The 17,310-nt window shown below is 49.8% G+C and overlaps 1 protein-coding gene across 1 annotated transcript; it reads left to right on the top strand.

The window, feature by feature from the left end:
- Nucleotides 1–155: 155 nt before the first annotated feature.
- Nucleotides 156–17,310, top strand: LOC127568032 (zinc finger C2HC domain-containing protein 1B-like). Its single transcript, XM_052011280.1, has 4 exons — nucleotides 156–262; nucleotides 7,932–8,070; nucleotides 14,476–14,538; nucleotides 17,249–17,310. The coding sequence occupies exons 2-4, from the start codon at nucleotides 7,935–7,937 to the stop codon at nucleotides 17,308–17,310; spliced, it is 261 nt and encodes an 86-aa protein (XP_051867240.1). The 5' UTR covers nucleotides 156–262; nucleotides 7,932–7,934.

Below are 17,310 nucleotides of genomic sequence, written 5' to 3'. Positions count from 1 at the left end.
GGCAAGGGGTTGGATCGTGTGACAAAGCCTGAGCCAGAGTTGGGAACCCAGCGTCGGAGTGGTGTTGGGATGGGAGGGCTTGAGTGAGAATGGGGAATGGTTGCAAACAGCTGTAAAGCTCACTGCCTGTCCTTACTTCCAGGCGAGACATGAACCTATCTGCAACAAAGTCAACAAGAAGAAGAAACGAGTGTTTAATTCGTACAAACAAAGAGCCCAGGGGACTGACCTCGGGTCAGTAAGAGGATCATCAGTTGGAAAGGTAGGACTGACCTCCGAGCACCACAGGGCAGACCCTGAGGGTGTGAGCTCCTGGGATGGGTTAGAGGAGCAAGCAGAGGATACAGGTGGGGCAGAAGAATGGAGGAGAATTCTGGGCAGAAAACAGTGAACGAGGGAGGGGATTGGGATGAGGATTGTTCTTGCACTGAGCCGGTGTGGACTGGCCAAGCAGAGTGAGCTCCTTCACTCTGCTGGTGAAGAAGGCTTTAGACACGCTGGCCTTCAGGGCACTGAGTATAGAAGTTGGGATGTTACGTTGCAGTTGTACAAGGCATTGGGGAGGCCACCCTTGGAATACTGTGTTCAGCTTTGGTCACCCTGCTATAGGAACGATGCCTTTAATCTAGAAAGGGTGCAGAAACAATTCACGAGAATGTTGCCGGCACTCAAGGGACTGTTCTGGAGAGAGGTTGAGCAGGTTGGGACACTTTTCATTGCAGAATGAGGAGTGATCCTACAGAGGGGTATAAAATTATGAGGGGCATAGATAGGGTGAACGTGCACGGTCTTTCTTTTCCCCCAGGGTTGGGGAATCAAGAACTAGAGGGCACAGGTTTAAGGTGAGAGGAGAGAGATTTAATAGGAACCTGAGGGGCAACTTTTTCATCCAGAGGGTGGGATATATGGATGGATGTGGAACAAGCTGCCAGAGGAAGTGGTCGAGGCAGGTACATTAACAACATTTAAAAGACACTTGGACAGGAACATGACAGGAAAGGTTTAGCGGGATGTGGGCAAATGGGACTGGCTTAGATGGGAAGCTTGGTCGGCATGGACCAGTGGGCCGAAGGGCTTCTTTCCACACTATATAACACACTGACTCTATAACCATTGTGTTGCTCTGTGAGATGGAAAGACTTCCAGTTCTGTTGACCTGGGCACGTCGACGAGCATTTTGTAACCAATGTGGTAACTAGTGTTGACGACACCGCTTGTTTACAGTAAGATCCCACAAACAAACTTTGCATCCTGATGTAAATACTGACTGGGAGAACAGGAAGAACTTACCAGGGAAACAAAGGACTGCAAATGCTGGAATCTAGATGAAAAACACGATGATGCTGGAGGAACTCAGCAGGCCAGGCAGCATCCGTGGACAATCCAGATGGAAAATACGATGATGCTGGATCTAGAACAAAAATAGTGCGGTCGGATCTCCGCACAGTCTTTCTGAGTCAAAGTCCCATCTTCACACCTCCACTGTGTGCAGTGGCAGATAGGTGTGCCAAATGGGACGGACTGAGAACCGCTAGCAGCTCAAAACTGGACATCAGGTCTGTCTATATCCATCAGAATCTCATTAGCTCCTTGGGTATTCTCCCTCACCCTTTTAAACTCCGAAAAATAGTGGCCGAATGGAGCTGACCTCTCGTACATCAGTTCTGCCATCCTAGGATTCAGTTTGCTGCACTCCTGTTGACGAATACCTCGGTGAATCTGACAGGTTGGGTAAATTACCACACACATTTTAATTAATTCAAAACTCGCACTTTATTCTATCTACACAAATATTCACATAAATTATGTTGACCCCTGGCGACTAGGGGATCTCCCATTGGCCACAGAACATAGAACACTACAGCACAGTACAGGCCAATCGGCCCACAATGTTGTGCTGACATTTTATCCTGCTCTAAGGTCTATCTAACCCTTCCCTCTCACATAGCCCTCCATTTCTCTATCATTCGTGTGTCTACCTAAGAGTCTCTTAAATGTCCCTAATGTATCTGCCCCAACAACCTCTGCTGGCAGTGCGTTCCACACACCCACCACTCTCTGTTATAAAAAAAAAACTTACCCCTGACATCCCCCTTATACCTTCCTCCAATCACCTTAAAATTATGTCCCCTCGTGTTAGCCATTTTCACCCTGGGATAAAGTCTCTGACTGTCCACTCGATCTATGCCTCTTATCATCTTGTACACCTCTATCAAGTCCCCTCTCATCCTCCTCCTCTCCAAAGAGAAAAACCCTAGCTCGCTCAACCTATCCTCATAAGACATGCTCTCCAATCCAGGCAGCATCCTGGTGAATCTCCTCTGCACCCTCTCTAAAGCTTCCACATCCTTCCTATAATGAGGCGACCAGAACTGAACACAATACTCCAAGTGTGGTCTCACCAGAGTTCTATAGAGCTGCAACATCACCTCACGGCTCTTGAACTCAATACCCCAACTAATGAAGGCCAACACTCCATATGCCTTCTTAACAACCCTATCGACCTGCGCAGCAACCTTGAGGGATCTATAGACGTGGACCCCAAGATCCCTCTATTACTTCACACTGCTGAGAGTCCTGCCATTAACCATGTATTCTGCCTTCAAATTCAATCTTCCAAAGTGTACCACCTCACACTTATCCAGATTGAACTCCATCTGCCACTTCTCAGCCCAGCTCTGCATTCTATCAATGTCCTGCTGTAACCCTCGACAACCTTCTACACTATTCACAACACCACCAACCTTTGTATCATCTGCAAACTTGCTAACCCACCCTTCCACATCCTCATCCAAGTCATTTATAAAAATCAGAAAGAGCAGGGGTCCCAGAACAGATCCCTGCGGAACACCACTGGTCACCGATCTTCAGGCAGAATACACTCCATCTACCACCACCCTCTGTCTTCCATGGGAGAGCCAATTCTGAATCTACACAGCCAAGTTTCCCTGGATCCCATATCTCCTGACCTTCTGAATAAGCCTTCCATGAGGAACGTTATCAAACGCCTTACTAAAATCCATGTACACCACATCCACTGCTCTACCTTCAGCAATGTGTTTTGTCACATCCTCAAAGAATTAAATCAGGCTCGTGAGGCACGACCTGCCCCTCACAAAACCATGCTGACTGTGCCTAATCAGCCTATGCTTCTCTAAATGCCCATAAACCCTGTCTCTAAGAATCTTCTCCAGTAATTTGCCCACCACTGAAGTAAGACTCACTGGTCTGTAATTCCCAGGGTTATCCCTACTCCCTTTCTTAAACAAAGGAACAACAGTTGCCACCCTCCAATCATCTGGCACTACTCCTGTGGCCAGTGAGGATGCAAAGGTCGTTGCCAAAGGCACAGCAATCTCTTCCCTCACTTCCCATAATAACCTTGGATATATCCCGTCCGGCCCCGGTGACTTATCTATCCTAATGTTTTTCAAAAGTTTCAGCACACCCTCTTTCCTCATGTCAACATGCCCTAGCATATCAGCCTGTTGTACGCCATCCTCACAAACATCAAGCTCTCTCTCTGGTGAATACTGAAACAAAGTATTCATGAAGGACCTCCCCTACCTCTTCCGACTCCAGGCACATGTTTCCTCTTTTATCCCTGATCGGTCCTACCCTCACTCTGGTCATCCACATATCTTCACATACGTGTAGAACGCCTTGGGGTTTTCCTTGATCCTACTCGCCAAGAACTTCTCATGCCCCCTGCTGGCTTTACTAAATCCATTCTTAAGCTCCTTCCTGGCTACCTTGTAACTCTCCAGAGCCCTGTCTGATCCTTGCTTTCTAAACCTCACGTAAGCTTCTTTCTTCCACTTGACAAGATATTCTACGTCTCTTGTCAACCGCGGTTCCCTCACTCTACCATCCTTCCCCTGCCTGAATGGGACAAACCTATCCAGAGCCCCATGCAAGTACTCCCTAAACAACCTCCACCTTTCCACTGTGCACTTCCCCAAGAACATCTGTTCCCAATTTACGCTCCCAGCCTCAGGCATTCTCCTTCTCCCTGCCCAAGGTGTGGGGGTCTTCCTTGCAATAGTTGGTCTCTGGAGTTCTCGCTTCTCTGTTTCCAAAATCTATCATTCTTATTCACTTTTGGACCATAGAACCATGTGAGACAGGAACAGAATTAGGCCATTCAGCCCATCGAGTCTGCTCTGCCATTGGATCATGACTGATTTACTTTTCCCTCTCAACCCTATTCTCCAGCCTTCTCCCCGTAACCTTTGACGCCCTTACTGATCAAGAACCTATCAACCTCCGCTTTAAATATACCCAATGACTTGGCCTCCACAGCCGTCTGTGGCAATGGATTCCACAGATTCGCCACCCTCTGGCTAAAGAATTTCCTCCTCACCTCTGTTCTAAAGGAACGTCCTTCTAATCTGAGGCTGTGCCCTCTGGTCCTAGACTCTCCCACTGATGGAAACATCCTCTCCACGTCCAATCTATCCAGGCCTTTCGTTATTTGGCAGGTTTCAATGAAATCCACCCTCAATTCTTCTAAACTCCAGTGAGTACAGGCCCAGAGCCATCAAAAACTCCTCATACGTTAACCCTTTCACCCCGGGATCATTCTTGTAAACCATTCTGTTGCTTCTGGCTTACGGAAACCAGCCTCCCCTCCATGGACTCTGTCTACACTTCTCGCTGCCTCAGTAAAGCAGCCAACATCATCAAAGACCCCAGACATCCAGTGGGATAGAAGCTGTCCCTGAGCCTGGTGGGACGTGCTTTCAGGCTTTTGTATCTTCTGCCTGATGGGAGGGGGGAGAAAAGGGGATGTCCGGGGTGCGTGGGGTCTTTGATTATGTTGGCCGCTTTACCAAGGCAGCGAGAGGTGTAGACAGAGGCCATGGAGGGGAGGCTGGTTTCCGTGATGTGCTGGGCTGTGTCCACAACTCTCTGCAACTTCTTGCGGTCCTGGTCAGAGCAGTTGCCGTACCAAGTCGTGATACACCTGGATAGGATGCTTTCTATGGTGCATCGATAAAAAATTGGTGAGTGTCAAAGGGGACATGCCAAATTTCTTCAGCCTCTTTAGGGATTAGAAGTGCTGGTGAGCTTTCTTGTCTGTGGCATCTACATCTACGTTTTGGTCAGATTGGATGTCTACATGGCAAACATGATGGTAATGAGCAACTGGTAGGTTCCAGAAGTTTCTGTGATCCAGAACATGCTTCTTGTAAAGGGCAAGGTGGAAGCAGATTCAACAGGAACTTTCAGAAGGGAGCTGGATAAACTCCTGTACGGCAAAACAAAGGTTGCACGGCAGTCGGGAAAGATCAAGGTCAAAGCAGAGTTTTTCATCATATACACGTCCATGTGTGCACAGGTGCAATGAAAAACTTACTTGCAGCAGCATCACCGGCACAGAGCATCAGATAAGCAGCATTCACAAGAAAAACATAAATTAAACATTTTTTTTTACAAGAAAGAACACTATTAGAAGAAAAAGAAGTCCATTTTAGTGCAAAGTGGTCATGGTGTTGCTAAGCTGTAGTGATTAGGGTTTTGCCATTGGAACGGGATGGTTGAAGGGAAGTAGCTGTTCCTGAACCTGGTGGCGTGGGACTTCAGTACCTCCTGCCTAATGCGAGCTGTGAGAAGATGGCATGGCCCGGATTGTGGGGATCTTTGATGATGAATGTGGCCTTCTTGAGGCAGCAAGGGCAGTGACTCTGTTCGGAGAGTCCTCCTAAGGAGCCAGCAGTGAGTTTGTGAAATTGGCCACAGCTGTGAAGACTGAGGGAGAGGGGGGGAAGGATGGATGTTGGTGTCAGAGAGGCCAGGGCGTGGTGGGTTTGTTGGGTTATGCCGGACCTGGGCCCTGGACGATGTAGTTACATCACACTTTCTGCCTACAGCACAGAAGCTGAAGAGATTCAGTGGAAATGATTAAAATCATTCAATAAAGAATGGTTCCAGTGGTTGAAAACCAGAAGATATTAATCTGAGATAACTGCTTCATTCTGTGTGAGATGGTTATCGATTTATTTACTATTTATATTAATGGCTTGGAAGGAGGAGGGAACAAAATGCAAGGTTTCCAAGTCTGTTGTTATAGAAATAGGTCGAAGGCCACATTTTGATGAGGATCTTGTGACCCTGCCATGGGGTATTCGATAAATAGAGAGACTGGGCAAATCCTGGCAAATGGAGTGTAACGTGGGCAAGTGTGAGGTCATGCACTTCGGTCAGGGGAACCAGAAGGTGGATTATCATCTAACTGGAGAGAGACTGCAGGTGAGTAAAGTTTATCTGGTGCGTGGATCACAAGAAGTTAGCAGGCAGGTCCAACAACTCATTAAGAAGGCGAACACCATGTTGGCCTTTATTGTGAAGGGATTGGAGTTTAAGAATAGGGAGGTGCTCTTATAGTTGTACAGGGTGTTGGTGAGGCCACAGCCCGGGAACTGTGCATGATTTTGTTCCCCTCACCTAAAAAAGGATGTAGTACCAGTGGAGGCAGAACAAAGGGGATTCACCAGGGTAATTGCTGGGATGAGACAGTTGTCCTACTGAAAGATACTGGACAGTTTGGAGTTTAGAAGACTGAGGGGTGATCTTATTGAGACGTGACAGGGTAAATGTTGAGATGTTTCCAGCACTGGGACAGTCTGATAGAACCATAGAAAGTACAGCACAATACAGGCCCTTCGGCCCACAATGTTGTGCCGACCTTTAAACCTCACCTAAGACTATCTAACCCCTTCCTCCCACATATCCCTCTATTTTAAATTCCTCCATATGCCTATCTAGCAATCTCTTGAATTTGACCAATGTACCTGCCTCCACCACCACCCCAGGCAGCGCATTCCATGCCCCAACCACTCTCTGGGTAAAAAAAACCTCCCTTGAACTTCCCACCCATTACTTTAAAGCCATGCCCTCTTGTATTGAGCATTGGTGCCCTGGGAAAGAGGCGCTGGCTGTCCACTCTATCTATTCCGCTTAGTATCTTGTACACCTCTATCATGTCTCCTCTCATCCTCCTCCTCTCCAAATAGTAAAGCCCTAAGTCTCTCCTCATAATGCATATTCTCTAAACCAGGCAGCATCCTGGTAAATCTCCTCTGCACCCTTTCCAATGCTTCCACATCCTTCCTATAATGAGGCGACCAGAACTGGACACAGTACTCTAAGTGTGGTCTAACCAGAGTTTTGTAGAGCTGCATCTCAAGCGAGGGGACCTGGTTACAAGAGGATGGACACTTAAAACTGTGTGTAGGAACAACTTCTCTCCGATGGTGGCGAATCTCTGGAACTCTCTACCTCTGAGGGTTGCGGAGGGTGGTTCATTGGGGGTACTTAACGAGGATACAGATACATTTCTGAAAGATCAGGGGATTGAGGGTAATGGGGAACTGACACGAGGTGTTGAGGCCTGGGGCAGATCAGCCATGACAGTATTGAATGACGGGGCAGGTTTGAGGGGCCGAGTGGCCTCCTCCTCTTATTTTCTTGTGTCCCTGTGAAATATTATCGTAAGCAATGATGCAGAGAAGGTGACTGTGGAAGAACCAGAGTGAGAAACGTCCTTAGGCGGTCAGAAAGGGAAAGGACAACTGCAGCTGCTGGAACTCTGAAGGAGGGACAGTGGATGCCACGAGTACTCAGCATGTCAGGCGGCATCTGTGGAGAGAGAGACCTCTCCTCCTCCTCCTCCAGCAGGCAGTTCAGATTTGGACCGTGCGGCCTGATTGGTCAGTGGATGCTGATTCAGTCGGGGGTTGGATGAAGGGGAATGAACGGAGGGGGGAGGCAGGGGTGGGGTCTGACTGGGTGGCTCTTTGATGGAGCCAGTGGACTGACTCCACTGTCAGCTGATGTCGTGCGCGGGCGACCCTTTATCCGAGGGGCTGTGGGCGGCTGGGGGGTGGTTGGTTCCATCCGCCGTGACTGGTTACCTTGTACCCTTGCAGCACATGGCACCCCCGGTCTCCCACTGGAGAGAGCAGCACGAGGACTTCATCAACACCGTCAAGAATGCCCGGCTCACCGCCGATGCCATGAAGAAGGGGCTCCCCCTTCCTCCACCACCGCCCCCCACCATTAACCCAGGTGCCTTGCTCTTGCTGTTATGTCGGACGTTCCTTGTACCTACACCAACACAGAAAGAGGCCATTCACCCCATCACATCCATGCTGGATCCCTGGGAAGCAATCCCACCCCTCCACTTCCCTCTCCTTACCCCCATGTATTTGTTTATTCTTCTCACTTGTACTGAGGTCCAGTGAAAAACTTGTCTTGCATACCGATCGTACAGGTCAATTACCGATCGTACTGCCTGGTTTCGAGAGTATGCATTATGAGGAGAGACTAAGGGAGCTCGGGCTTTACTCTTTGGAGAGGAGGAGGATGAGAGGAGACATGATAGAGGTGTACAAAATATTAAGAGGAATAGATAGAGTGGACAGCCAGCGCCTCTTTCCCAGGGCACCAATGCTCAATACAAGAGGGCATGGCTTTAAAGTAATGGGTGGGGAGGTTTTTTACCCAGAGAGTGGTTGGGGCATGGAATGCGCTGCCTGGGGTGGTGGTGGAGGCAGGTACATTGGTCAAATTCAAGAGATTACTAGATAAGCATATGGAGGAATTTAAGGTAGAGGGATATGTGGGAGGAAGGGGTTAGATAGTCTTAGGTGTGGTTTAAAGGTCGGCACAACATTGTGGGCCGAAGGGCCTGTATTGTGCTGTACTGTTCTATGAATTCATTACACAGTGCAGTTACATTGAGTTAGTACAGAGTGCATTGATGTAGTACAAGTAAAAACAATAACAGTACAGAGTAAAGCGTCACAGCTACAGAGAAAGTGCAGTGCAATAAGGTGCAAGGTCACAACAAGGTAGATCGTGAGGTCAGAGTCCATCTCATCATATAAGGGAACCATTCAATAGTCTTATCACAGTGGGGTAGAAGCTGTCCTTAAGTCTGGTGGTACGTGCCCTCAGGCTCCTGTATCTCCTACCCGATGGAAGAGGGGAGAAGAGAGAATGACCCAGGTGGGTGGGGTCTTTGATTATGCTGGCTGCTACACCAAGGCAGCGAGAGGTAAAGACAGAGTCCAAGGAGGGGAGGCTGGTGTCCGTGATGCACTGGGCTGTGTCCACAACTCTCTGCAGTTTCTTGCCCTGCAACTCGTTCTCTCTCTCACACACACCCGTCGACTCCCCTTCAATTCTCCCGGCCATTCGGCTGCACTCGGGGGGGCAAACGACAGCGGGGGATTAACCCACCGAGCCGCACGTCCTAGGGATGTGGGAGGGAACCGGAGCACCCAGGGGCGAATCCCACACAGGTCACAGGGAGAATGTGCGAACTCCACACAGACAGCACCAATTGCTCGCAAGGATGTACGAAATAGAATCAGGCCCATACAACACCTTGTGGGTGTTCCACCTCTCAGCAAGGTCAGCACCACTTTCCTGTTCTCCCCCCAAATCCCTCAGTTTCCATTATACCTTAAAATTTAAGTTGGTAAATTGGTTTATTGTTGTCACATGTACTGAGGTGCAGTGGAAAACTTTATCAGACTCTTAAAGGGACCTCTCATACACTAAAGATGAGCTCTTGATCTCTCAATCTACCTCGTTGTGGCCTTGCACCTTATAGTCTGCCAGCGCCAGCAACCCAGGTTCAATTCCGGCCTCTGCCTGTGAGGAGTTTGTACGTTCTCCCCGTGTCTGCGTGGGTTTCCTCCGGGTGCTCCGGTTTCCTCCCACATTCCAAAGACGTACAGGTTAGGAAGTTGTGGGCGTGCTATGTTGGTGCCGGAAGCGTGGCAACACTTGCGGGCTGCCCCCAGAACACTCTACGCAAAAGATGCATTTCACTGTGTGTTTTGACGTACACGTGACTAATAAGGAGATCTTATCTTTCTCTGTAACTGTAACACATCATTCTGCATTCTGTTATTGCTTTTCCCTTTGTACTACCTCGATGGACAAAGGAATGATCTGTGTGGCTGACAGGCAGACAAAAGCTTTTCACAGTTTATCTGAACATGTGACAAATGGACCTCCAATCGCCACCCAGTCTCCACCAGTCTCCCTGGCAACGGGCCAGCGATGGGCCACATCCACTCTCGGTCGCACCACTAGCCCTGAGACGGCCTCCTCTCCTCGCTCCTGCTCCAGGGCAGAAATCGTCCGGTTCAACCCGTGACTCGAACCTCCTCACTGGGGGGGGGGGGGGGGAGCACCACCTCTGCACTTGGCTAATCCAAGCCCACCTTCCACCATCTGACATCACTGGTCTGACATGGGTGCCCCATCCCGTCCGCGCCCTGCCCCGTCCTCCCACACACTGGGTCTGGTGCCAGAAACATCTCGACCTCGAGATTCTTATTATGGATCCCTCTGTGCCCTTGCCTCTTCCTACTGGTGTAACCCTGACCTACATCACCAGTAGAACCACGGGGCTTCAATCCTGACCTCTGGAGTCTGTGTGGAGTTTGCACGTTCTCCCTTTGACTGCACTGGTTTCTGCCGGATGCTCCGGTTCCCTCCCACATCCCAAAGGCGTGCAGATCGGTGGGTTAACTGGGCGCTGTAACTTCTCCCTGGTGTGTGGGTGAGGGGTAGAAGTCTGGGGGGGCGAGATAGGCTGATGCTTGTGAGGGAGAATAAGTGTGAGGGAGAATGTGTGAGGGAAACCTGGGGGGATGGGGTTGATGGGATTGCTCTGTGAGCCAGTATGGACTCGATGGGTTGAATGGCCTCCTACGTTCTGAGAAATACGGGGACTCACTTTCTCAGGGAGGGAATGGTTATGGAGGGAAATGCTGACGGGCTGATGAAGGGGGCTCAGTCCTTCAGGATCCGGACATCACTAACAGGGCCGGAATTTCATGCACGTCCCTAATTGCCCTTGAAGTGAGTGGCCTTCTGGGTAATAAAGTCAACCATGGAGGCACAAGTTGGTCAGGATGGTAAGGACGGCAGATGCCCCTGTACCAGATGTTTCCCCTGTACCAGATGTGCTGGTTCGCTGAGGGATATTAGTGAAACAATGGTGTTATGGAGCCATAGAGAAATACAGCACGGAAACAGGCCCTTCGGCCCAACTGGTCCATGCCGACCCCAATTCCCATCCACACCAGTCCCATTTGCCTGCATTTGGCCCAAATCCCTCTAAACCTTTCCTATCTCGTCTAAATGTTTTATTTTGTGTTGTAATTGAACCTGCCTCAACCACTTACCCCGGCAGCTCGTTCCACACACCCACCACCCCCTGTGTGAAGAAGCTGCCCCTCGGGTCCCTTTTAAATCTTTCCCCTCTCACCTTAAACCTGTGCCCTCTAGTTTTTGATTCCCCAACCCTGGGAAAAAGACTGTGCGCATTCACCCTTTCTATGCCCCATGGTTCGATGCTAGTTGATAGTTTTGTGGTCATCATTACCACGTGCTAGTAGTTCTTTTTGTTATAAAAATTTAGATTATTAACTAGAATTTGAACTTGAATCCCTGGGTTGATCAAGGTCTCTGGATTACATAGAAATATAGAAAACCTATAGCACGATTCAGGCCCTTTGGCCCACAAAGCTCTGCCGAACATGTCCCTACCTTAGAAATTAGTAGGCTTACCCATAGCCCTCTATTTTTCTAAGCTCCATGTACCTATCCAACAGTCCCTTATAGCCCCTATCGTATCCGCCTCCACCACCGTTGCTGGCAGCCCGTTCCACACACTCACCACTCTATGAGTAAAAAAACTTACCCTTGACATTTCCTCTGTACCTACTCCCCAGCACCTTAAACCTGTGTCTTCTTGTGGCCACCATTTCAGCCCTGGGCAAAAGCTTCTGACTATCCAATGCAGTAAGTTAACCACCTGCCACTGTTGTAACCCTTCTCTCTCGGTGCCTGGAGTATCAGTGGCAGGGCAGTCACAGTGTAACACAGTGCTGCTGTACACTTGAGTCAGTGCCTAACCTTGGCTTGTGCCTGTGTTCCAACACACAGACTACATTGAATGTCCCTACTGCAACAGGCGTTTCAATGAGACTGCTGCCGAGCGCCACATCAACTTCTGCAAGACCAACGTCAACCGTAAGGTTGTGGCCAGGCAATCCCTCCAGCCTCCGTCCACTTCCCAGCCCAAAGCTCCGTCTCCCAAGGCACAGGTGCAGATGGCCTCCAAACAGATGCCAGGTCCCAGCAGACCTGCAGCTGTACCGTCAACCTCGCAACAGCCGCCCAGGGGCCCCCCTGTCCACTCGGCACCCCCTGCTCGCACCGGGCCATCAGTCTATCCTTCATCATCAATGAAGGCACCACAACAGGTACGGGGGCGCATGTCTGGGGCGGGGGCGATCGTCTGGGATGGGCAACATCTGGGACGGGGCACCTCTGGGACAGGGACCCCATGTGGGACAGAACACATCTGGCAAGGGGACCCCAGGTGGTATAGGGCACATCTGGTACATGGCAACATCTGGTACAGAACATGTGGTAAAGGGACCCCACCAGATACGGGGAACATCTGGGTCAGGGACCCCTGGCTAATACAAAACCCATGTGACACTCGTCCTTCTCCGGCAGACCCCGCAGGGTGAGGGGGCCTTACCTCCGCTCCATTCCTGAGGTGGCTGATGAGGCCTCCCTGCACTCGTAGGGCCAGGCACTGACCGACAGGAGGTTGGGTGGTGTCTGAGGCCGTACACTTCTTCCTAGGAGCAGGACCAGAGATTCCCAGGAGTGGCTGGGATGTAGATTTACTTAGTCCCAGGAGGTTCCCTGCACGTCCTTCACGGAGCTGACACATCAATCACCTGTTGAGTGTGTGGAGTTGTCCACTGGAGCTGACTGGGTGTAGCTGGGGTCTCACTGCTGTGGGTACCGGTGAGGGAGAGGTGAAGGTGGAAGATGTTGTGGAGATATCGTTGCTGTAATACCTGCAGTGTTCTGAGTGCCCGTTGTGGGTAGGCCATGTATTGTCAGATGCACAAGTCCATGTGTGCACAGGTGCAATGAAAAACTTACTTGCAGCAGCATCACAGGCACATAGCGTCAGATAAGCAGCATTCACAAGAAAAACATAAATTATACAAAATTATATAAGAAAAACCACGATTAGAACAAAGAAAAACTAAGTCCATTGTAGTGTAAAGTGGTCACAGTGTTGCTGTACTGAGGGTTGTGCCGGTTGGTTCAAGAACCGAATGGTTGAAGGGAAGTAGCTGTTCCTGAACCTGGTGGTGTGGGACTTCAGGCTTCTGTACCTCCTGCCCGATGGGAGCTGTGAGAAGATGGCACGGCCCGGATGGTGGGGAATCTTTGATGATGGATGTTGCCTTCTTGAGGCAGTACCTCCTGTAGATACCACCGATGGTGGGGAGGGATGTGCCTGTGATGTACTTGGAGTTCTGTGTACAGTTTTGGTCACCCTGTTATAGGAAAGACGTGGTTAAACTGGAGAGAGTGCAGAGGAGATTTACGAGGATGTTTTTAGGTCCAGAGGGCCTGAGTTATAGGGAGCGGTTGGCCAGCCTAGGTCTTTATTCCTTGAAATGTAGGAAAATGAGGGGCGACCTTATAGAAGTGTTTAAAGTTATGAGAGGCATAGATAAGGTGGACGGTAACAGTCTTTTCCCCAGGGTAGGGGAGTCCAAAACTAGGGGGAAAAGGTTTAGGGAGAGAGGGGAAAGATTTAAAAGGGCCCTGAGAGGCAACTTTTTCACACAGAGGGTGGCGAGTGTATGGAACGAGCTGCCAGAGGAAGTGGGTGAGGCAGGTACAACAGTATCATTTAAGAAGCACTTGGATCGGTACATGGAGGGGCGGGGCTTGGAGGGATATGGGCCGAACGCAGGAAATTGGGACTAGCTGGGTGGGCACCATGGTCGGCGTGGACAGGTTGGGCCAAAGGGCCTGTATCCGTGCTGTATTGCTCTGTGACTCTGTGTATTGGTTTGAGACCAGTACTCTCTGAATCTCAACTGTACAGAAGTGAAGTGATCACTGCTACCTGGTGGCATGGATTTTGTTCTGGGTTTTGAGACTTTCATCTCCGAATACCTGTTCCTTCAGACAACCTAATGATTGGACTGAAGGCACTGGTGAATTCCATCACCGCAGGGCACGTTGAAGCCAGCGATCCGATGAGTACTTTAATGCTATTGGCTGCAGCTAAATGTCCTGGGAGAGTTTCCCGCCCCTCCTCACTTTGTGAGATCTTCACTCTCCCACTTAGAGAACAGCTGGGGCCCCAGTTTAAGATTTAACCTTAGACAGTGCAGGGCTCCCTCAGCGCTACACTGGGGCAGATGTCCCTGGGGCAGGGTTCAAAGCCACAGTAAGGGCTTCGGCAATGAGCCTGACTAACGGGAGGAGGGAGAGGTGGATGTGTTTCCATGGCGATGGGAAGCTGAGCTTGTATTTGTACAAATCTCAAAGCTCCTGCCCAAAATGCTAACACTCTTCTGTTTCTTTACCAACCCCAACACCTGGTCCCGCCAAAGACAGCTGGGTCTCCGTCAAAGGGCAAGCTGACTGCGGCTGCCCAAGCCGTCATGGGCATCCGAGCAGGTGAGGAGGCACTCAAAGACGTCGGTGGTAGTGTTGTAGATGGTGTAGAGGGTTGTCCAAGGATGCAGCGGGACAGTTGGGAAGTTGGGCAAAGTGGTGGCAGATGGAATTGAGTCCAGACTAGTGAGAGGTAATGCTCTTTGGGAGGTCAAATTCTGGTCGGACTTGGAGAGTGCATGGCGGGGACGAGACAAGATCTCTTTATTAGTCACATGTACATCGGAACACACAGTGAAATGCATCTTTTGCGTAGAGTGTTCTGGGGGCAGCCCGCAAGTGTCGCCACGCTTCCGGCGCCAACATAGCACGCCCACAACTTCCTAACCCGTATGTCTTTGGAATGTGGGAGGAAACCGGAGCACCCGGAGGAAACCCACGCAGACACGGGGAGAACGTACAAACTCCTTACAGACAGCGGCCGGAATTGAACCCGGGTCTCTGGCGCTGTAATAGCGTTACGCTGACTGCTACACTACCGTGCCTGCCCTTAGGAATAGTAAAGAGAAAAGGTAACTGGTGGGAGTTGTCTATAGGCCACCAAATAATATTACAGTGGCACAGGCAATAAACCAAGAAATAATGGAATAAATGGCTTTGTGGCTAAGTTTGCTGATGATACAAAGATAGGTGGAGGGGCGGGTAGTGTTGAGGAAATGGAGAGTCTGCAGAGAGACTTGGATTGACTAGGAGAATGGGCAAAGAAGTGGCAAATGAAATACAATGTTGGAAAGTATCTGGTCATGCACTTTGGCAGAAGAAATAGACGGGCAGACTATTATTTAAATGGGGAGAAAATTTAAAATTCAGAGATGCAAAGGGACTTGGGGGTCCTCGTGCAGGATACCCTAAAAGTTAACCTCCAGGTTGAGTCGGTGGTGAAGAAGGCGAATGCAATGTCGGCATTCATTTCTAGAGGAATAGAATATAAGAGCAGGGATGTGATGTTGAGGCTCTATAAGGCATTGGTAAGACCTCACTTGGAGTACTGTGCGCAGTTTTGGCCTCCTTATTTAAGAAAGGATGTGCTGATGTTGGAGAGGGTTCGGAGAAGATTCACTAGAATGATTCCAGGAATGAGAGGTTTAACATATGAGGAACGTTTGACAGTTCTTGGGCTGTACTCCTTGGAGTTCAGAAGAATGAAGGGGGACCTCATGAAAACATTTCGAATGTTAAAAGGCCTGGACAGAGTAGATGTGGCGAAGTTGTTTCCCATGGTAGGGGAGTCTAGTACAAGAGGGCACGACTTCAGGATTGAAGGGCGCCCATTCAGAACAGAGATGCAGAGAAATTTCTTTAGCCAGAGAGTGGTGAATCTGTGGAATTTGTTGCCACGGGCGGCTGTGGAGGCAAAGTCATTGGGTGTATTTAAGGCAGAGATTGATAGGTATCTGAGTAGCCAGGGCATCAAAGGTTATGGTGAGAAGGTGGGGGAGTGGGGCTAAATGGGAGAATGGATCAGCTCATGATAGAATGGCGGAGCAGACTAGATGGGCCGAATAGCTGACTTCTGCTCCTTTGTCTTATGGTCGAAATAGATGTAGCAGAGGATGTGGAGAGTCTACAGAGAGATTTAGATAGGTTAAGTGAGTGGACAAGGATCTGGCAGATGGACAATGTGGGTAAATGTGAGGTCATCCACTTTGGAAGGAAAAACAGAAGATTAGATTATTATTTAAATGGTGAAAGATTGCACCTTGGGAGTGTTGATGTAGGGAGACCTTGGGGTGCAAGTCCATCGCTCCCTGGAAGTGGTAACACAGATGGATAGGGTGGTGAGGAAGGCCTTTGTTATGCTTGCCTTCATAGGCCAAGGCATTGAGTATAAGAGAGAGACAAAAGACTGCAGATGCTGGAATCCAGAGCAACAATCTGCTGGAGGAACTCAGTGGGTCAAGCAGCATCCGTGGAGGGTTCGACCCAAAACCTCGACAATTCCTTTCCTCCCACAGATGCTGCTCGACCCGCTGAGTTCCACCAGCAGATTGTTTGTGGCATTGAGTATGAGGGTTGGGACATCATGTACAAAGCATTGGTTCAGCCGCACTTGGAGGACCGTGTACGTTCTGGTCACCACACTACAGAAAGGATGTGGTAGCAATAGAGAGAGTGCAGAAGAGACTCACCTGGGTGTGGCCTGGAAAGGAGAGATTGAGTAGGCTGGGTTTGTTCTCACTGTTATGTAGGAGGCTGAGGGGTGACATAGAGGTTTATAAAATTATGAGTGGCATAGTCATGAGAGATAGAGCCCATTTCCCAGGGTAGGGAGTCTAGAACTAGAGGGAACAGGTTTAAGGTGACAATTAGGGGATCTGAGGGGGAATTTTTTAACATGGGGGGGATGGAATCTGGAACACACTGCCTGAGGGGGTGGCGGAGGTAGGGACTCTCGCTGCATTTAAGAAGCATCTGGACAAGCACTGGAATCACCAAGGCTGTGGACCTAATGTGGGTAAATGGGATTAGTGTAGACAGGTGCAGTGGACAGCATGGACAAGGTGGGCCAAATGGCCTTTCTCTGCACTGTATGACTTTAAAGGGGGAGATAGGACCCCCACGATGGAGCAAGAAGGAAATGGTGATGGGGGAGGTGGAGGGAGTGTGGGCAGAAGCCCCGGCAAGGCACAGAGGGGCTGATCACTTGGTTTGTTGCGGTGTGGTTGATGTACATTCTCCGGTTTCATTCCCCCGTCTCTCTCGTCGGTCGAAGAGTCTGATGATCCATCCATGGGCCGAGTATCAGACACGAGGGGACAACCTCCAGCGCCGTAG

Source organism: Pristis pectinata, chromosome 3, assembly GCF_009764475.1.
Source record: "Pristis pectinata isolate sPriPec2 chromosome 3, sPriPec2.1.pri, whole genome shotgun sequence".
NCBI lineage: Eukaryota > Metazoa > Chordata > Chondrichthyes > Rhinopristiformes > Pristidae > Pristis > Pristis pectinata.
This window is presented reverse-complemented; position numbering and strand designations above follow the sequence as displayed.

Bases quoted from the DNA above. Each gene is read 5' to 3' on its own strand.
- LOC127568032 (XM_052011280.1), top strand. From the start codon at position 7,935: ATGGCACCCCCGGTCTCCCACTGGAGAGAGCAGCACGAGGACTTCATC. The intron at 8,071-14,475 runs GTGCCTTGCTCT...CGCCAAAGACAG, and splicing joins GCCCCCCACCATTAACCCAG to CTGGGTCTCCGTCAAAGGGC. The intron at 14,539-17,248 runs GTGAGGAGGCAC...CGTCGGTCGAAG, and splicing joins CGTCATGGGCATCCGAGCAG to AGTCTGATGATCCATCCATG.